The sequence below is a fragment of the Trachymyrmex cornetzi genome, unplaced genomic scaffold (assembly GCF_001594075.2).
Source record: "Trachymyrmex cornetzi isolate Tcor2-1 unplaced genomic scaffold, Tcor1.1 scaffold396, whole genome shotgun sequence".
NCBI lineage: Eukaryota > Metazoa > Arthropoda > Insecta > Hymenoptera > Formicidae > Trachymyrmex > Trachymyrmex cornetzi.
Genome location: NW_017298703.1, coordinates 1,241,575 through 1,247,574, shown reverse-complemented (window position 1 = coordinate 1,247,574; position 6,000 = coordinate 1,241,575). Strand labels below are relative to the sequence as shown.

At 37.6% G+C, this 6,000-nt stretch overlaps 1 protein-coding gene across 1 annotated transcript in view; it reads right to left on the bottom strand.

Annotated features, from left to right (window-relative positions):
* Positions 1 to 391: 391 nt before the first annotated feature.
* KaiR1D (Kainate-type ionotropic glutamate receptor subunit 1D) overlaps positions 392 to 6,000 on the bottom strand; it is a 441,399-nt gene continuing 435,790 nt past the window's right edge. The window contains exons 17-20 of the mRNA XM_018512220.1: positions 5,588 to 5,819; positions 4,062 to 4,177; positions 2,363 to 2,518; positions 392 to 641 (exon numbers count right to left, since the gene is read on the bottom strand). Of these exons, the coding sequence (XP_018367722.1) occupies positions 588 to 641; positions 2,363 to 2,518; positions 4,062 to 4,177; positions 5,588 to 5,819 (558 nt within the window). The 3' untranslated portion in view covers positions 392 to 587. The remainder of the gene's footprint in view (positions 642 to 2,362; positions 2,519 to 4,061; positions 4,178 to 5,587; positions 5,820 to 6,000) is intronic.

The following is a 6,000-nucleotide window of genomic DNA, read 5'->3' as shown; positions in this document are numbered from 1 at the left end:
TTGGCCGTCACAGATTAGGTTTAAACAGCCATTAATTGTGAGTCTATGAATTATGCGTGCGATAGTATTAGTGACTGTATGACAGGTGATCAACTAAACGTAATTTGTGGTAGCTAGCTTTAAAGCATATATTATATATCTCGAACACCATAACTTGAAATAAAAATTTATATACCTTTTTTTATTTAATTTTTCGAGAACTTTTTTGTTTTAGTTGCGAATTTGGGATATTCTGTACAATTTTAGAGACAGATTGATTAATCTAACTTTCAAAATGTTGAACAAATTGTACTTTTGTGAGCGCTGTAATTTAAAGAAAAATATTTTTGTACTTCCCAAACTATTTCATTAAATTAAATTATCAGTATTTAACAAAATTTTACGAGGAAAATTGGAAAGATCAAGGTTTGTTGCTTCTTTTGTCCGATTATCTTCGTTTATTCCTATAATTTTATGATCTTTATACAGTTTTCCGATCTCTCGTGATGGAGTTCTTCCTTAGGTCCATTGAACTCGGATCGGATACGTTTTGAGGTACGGCTTGAGTTTAAGAATCTGTTTTTTTCGCAGCGCAGCGCGTACCGTCGCTAGTGCAGATCAGTAAAACCTTCGCAGATCGGTTTCCCCGAAGATTTCTGCTTCTAGAACAGAACACCAAAATGCCCGAGTCAGATTCGTTATATTCAGTCATTGTTACAATAATCAAAGCGGGAAAAAAATGTGCGCTAATTATCAGTGCTTACTTGAAAGCGAACAAAAATAACTTTTTATTCTATTTCTTTCTCATTATTTTTTTAATAATACAAGCATATCGGATTTATCTATTGCATCGTTTGTTATCGTAATTTTTTATATGAGCATCGTGATCAATCATTTTTTCACGATGGAAAATAAAGGACGATTTCATGTATAATGAAAACAAAATAATAATTAATACATTTATTGTAATTATTTGTTCATAACTTTTTTTATCTTTTCGATATATATTGTCTGTATATATTGTATTCAGTAGTGTGATAGCAACCGTGATGACGACGGATATGAAACGATCTTACGTATCATAAAAAGCCTCACATATCATAAAAATTCAAGTATGCCATCCGATCTGTTCGAAAGCCGTACTATTCATCGTAGGATGTGAATCTCGTTCGAGCCGATCGATATGATCGATTTCAACCGATTTGAATTTTTGTAAAAGGTTTCGCCCTCTTCGTGCCTTTCTATAGAACGCGGTTTGAAAGGAGACAGAGTAATACCGACGTCCGTAAGCTCATAGAACTGTTTATTTTAGCGTACGCAGGGAATGATGCGCGCAAAGCATATTCGTATTCCTCGACGAGTCCTCCTCAAATAGTTGCCTGTTTGCTTCTCCCTTTGAATATATGTAAACGTTGGCACGAATACACGTTGCTTAAACCGCGTGCCGGTCATTATGAGTGCGCAGCACTGAGACTTTGCATACGTTAATTCCATTTTCCCGCTCTCAACCAACGCAAGCGAATTTCGCTGGAAATTTTTTCATCAAGTTTACTGCGTTTCTATGGCCGCGTCTCTCTGCGGTAATCACGACGCTCTCGTATAATGCCAATAAATATGACTTTCTATTCATTTGTGTGTCCTAATAGATCTCTGAAAATTAAAACAACCGACGTAACTCTTTAACACTAAAATAATAGGAACAAAATATATTTAAAAATATAAGTTTCAGATTGAAACATTTAAAATTTAAAATTTATGGAAATTACTTTTTTAAAAGAAGTGCGACAATTATTTAAAGATTAAATTCTTTCAAACGTTAGTAATTAATTCCACGAAATAAATTTCTAGTAATTTTTTTCGCTGTTTTTTTTTCAAAAGCTTGAATTGTTTGAATTTCGTACAAATCACAAATACTCTGGGCATTTCTCCAGCGTAGAACAGTAGAGACTCGAAGCGATATATCCTCAGTAACGAGCGAGGACGGACGAACGTCTTGCCTATCCGACTAACGACGATATTCGCGTATACAGCGAGACATTGAGGATAATGACGATTGGGAGTAACGATGCACGGCGGTAACGATAGTGATAGAAAAATGAGGGAAATTATGTACGCGTGAAGGCTATAATTTTCGTCGTACTCGCCGACGACACCGTGGATCGTCGAGGGTCTCGACCCGTGCGAGAGATCAGACCCGAGTGGTTCTGTATCGAGACCATTAGAGAGGAACTCCACCATCGTGCGAACATCAACTGATGTACTCGCGCGGTATGTCGGGATAGATCGCGTCAGGATCGAGTCGTGTAGCGGCGGATCCTGAGGCGGCGATTTCCAGCGTGGTTACCGCATAATCTTCCTTTATGTGCTATTTCGCGTCACTCACCCGCTCCTCGATGGCTACTTTCCGGCTCTTCCACACAAATTCGCAAACTGCGATCACGCAGGCAACACCCATGCCGCCCATCAGCACTACGAAGACTCCGCCGACGTTCGCCAGACCGAGCTCGTTCGCCGCCGAGCTGCTCTTCGAGGTGTCGTCCTAACCATGAGAGAAACATCGATTAGCCTGTGGCGCATTAACGCGGACGGTTACGGGTAGAATATAGTCTGCTGCATGGGTAATGCGCCGCTGGGGAAACGGTGGTTTTCGCGTTTAATCTGTGCACGTCATTAATGCACACGCGGCTTTCGCGCTTGGGTGTTCATTATTGAAGCGGTTCGCAGAGGATTGCGCGTCGTGGATAATATTGCGAAAATTTGATCGTGCTTACTCGCACTTGGGCTGATGAATTAAAGTGTTGAGAGGAGAGTAAATAGCGTATTCAGGATGGTTAGCGGTTAAGAAAAATTGAGAAAATCAGAAAATATTAGAGAATTAAAATTTAGTTAGGAAAATCGGGGGAAAAATCATAGAATTTTTTTCTGTTTCGTTAACAGTCCTCTTAAAAAATAAAAAAAAGTCAAGGGATTTTTTTTTCTTTTGTTTCGTTAATAACCCTGATATTGATTATTAAATCTTTTAATTGATACGTCACAGTTTTAAAGCGTTCAAATCTTTTGATCAATACTTTACACGAAAAAGATTTATATTCTAAATGTATTAGAAACATAAATTATACTTTCTTTAGTATTAATACTCTCTTTTTAGATCAACGATAATGATTGTAATTTAAAAAACACAGCTTAAATGTCATTAGATCTTCAGCGTTTTGCAACAGTTGTAAATGGAGATTAACATCGAGGAATTAACTCCTCGTTATAATCATCCATCTAACGTTCGTCCATCAAACTGCGGTAAGTTTGCTCGAGGGAGGAGAAGCCGGTGAATTATCGGAAGAATTTATCGGCGTAGCTTCGCGAGAAATAGCAGTGCGCGCAACGATGATCGCGAGCTTGGTGAAACCCCGATTTCGTGAATTCGCGAAATAGTCTTCCTCGCGTGCCGCCTCAACCTCCAGCAACTCCTCTCTTCTCTGACGGATGAGGGGAGTTGCTGGAGTCTGGCACAAGAATTTCGAGCGCGCACTTCTTGAGTGCGCTAGCGTGCCAGAATATCCTTCATGAGAAAAGTGAAGGAAATGATGATGGATTAAAAGCAAATTCACACACGGTTTTCTTTTACAAGCCATATTAAAATGGATATAATGGATAAAGAAATTACAATTAAAAAAGCCATTAATTAAAATAGACAGGAATTCAAATGAATGAAGATCAATAAATCTTTGTTCATTGATTACCATAAAAAATAAAAGAGGGTTATTGTAATTAAAGTTGTTGTTGTGTTCTTAACAGGTATCCTGTATCTATTTCAATCATTTTTGCGAGAACATTATTAAAGTAAGATTATCAATTTCTTTTTCATTATTCATTTCGTGTACAAAGAGATATCTGCTCCATTTTCTATCAAATTTTTTTTCCAGATTTTCTTCAAATTAACCTTTTTCTGTAACATCCTGAGTTAAAAGTTTTTCGTAGTTAATATCGTTTTTATACAAGTTTTTAAAAATTTTATCGTAAGACTCGCACATTCTGAGATTAGAAGTAAACCGTGTAAATTCGCCTTAAGATACGTATTTGCTCACCCTGCAAGATCCGCCGCCTCGCTTCTCCTTCCACCAGCGCGTTTTCAGCATGTGAAGCTTCCCTTCCTCCTGCAGCTTCAGGATAGCCTCGCTTATGGCCGTTCTATATGGCGAATCTGAAGTTCCAAGGTCGTTTTGAGGAACTCCTAGGCTGCTTTTATCGCCTCATAGCATCGTACTTTCGCGCAACTTTCGCAAGTACCGTTGTGGCAATCGTTCCCTCGCGCCAACGTTTTGCCGGAAATACCGCGCGCGATCGCTTCCTTCATGGCGACACTTGTTATCGACCGGTATTTTCGCGCAGCCGCAAGATCAGCAAGGAGACCGGCAATGCGATTTTATTCGATCTCTCGGGATAAGCGTGGCAGATAAACTAACTAGCTCGTGCGAATCTCTCGATGCGAGGAGGGAACGATTTGCATTTTCTTTCTATCAGAATTTCATTTGCGTGAAGAAGAAGTTTTAATTGAATGAGAATTTCTTTTATTCAAGAGAGTTGATAGGCCGATATAAGCACTTTATACTGTAATATATTGATTGGAGACACTTCTTCTTCCGAATGTTCTATGTTCGCTGCTTCCATTAATAGGAATTATTGAGATATCGTAACGTTGGAAATTGATAAATAAAATTATCTTTTCTTTTTGCTAAATTATTGAAGTTGTGCATATAATTTTAAACTTCCGCAATAATATCCAAGCGAGAAAAAGAGAATATTACATAAACTAAAATCGCAGAATGAGTTAAATGGAATGGAATAATAATATTTACTTCAACATAGAAAAAGCTGATATTTAACATATCAGCTAATATTAATATTTAATACGAAGTATATATTAACATAATATATCGTTTGTTTACATTAGATTCAACGTAACTAACATAATAGGTCCCTTAATAATTGTGAATTTTAATCCTATTGATTGTATGCTGATTAATACTTCAACCACATATTGCAAATTCATCGATTATTCTAAAATCTTGATTCACCACGTGTTTATATTGCGGAGTAACGTGTTTGAATTGCTGAGATGCGGCAAAAAAGTTAATTAGCACTGTAGCATTTGCATAGCGCAGCATTGAAATCTACAACTATTGAGGAACATACATATTATAACATATTTGGTTTTTGTGCGACCAACACAAATCAACGATATATTAAATTACTTCGTGATGAATTGAAGCGTAAAATATATACTATATAATTAGAATATTCAAATATTAAAACCGAAATATTTAATGAAAAAAAAAAACATTTTGTTTTTCTACTTTATAATATTTTTAATAAGATAGATACAAGTTACATAAACTGATTTATTAGAGATACAAAAATTATCTCAAGAAACTCATATTGGTGTTTCCTATTCACTTATCTTTTCCTTCACGTTTTAATCATCGAACTTCTTTTTATGTTTGTACGATTTTCATTTAACTTAGCGCGTTTGTATGGATCGCATGAATTTTTATTGCAATTCCTTCTGTGGCACGTAATACACATGTATAAAAGCGTTTCTATTAACACTTACTTGGCGGCATGGCTATGCCGTATCCCTTAGAGTCCAAGAGACCGCCGACTTGAGTAAGGTCGCACTTCCTTTCGATTACGTATTCGATGGAGGTGGATTCCATCAGGAATGCGTAGCTACCTTTTCCTGAGATCACTCGATCCACACCCTCACCGTTGCTCCCCGTAAATACCGACGGCTTCGCCGAGTCCATGAAGGACCACATGCGTTGGTACGTCGAGAAATTGGAATCCTAGATCATGCCGAGAATTTCGTGGTTGAGAACGCGTGCCGTTAAACGATGGAACGTCGGAGTGGAAATCGGTTAACCTCGAAGTAGGCATTCCTTACTTCGGGGGAGGATATCGCGTCTCGCTTACATCCCTAATTGCACGCATCGGCGCTCTCGAATTAATAGGAGAATATTCTCGGGT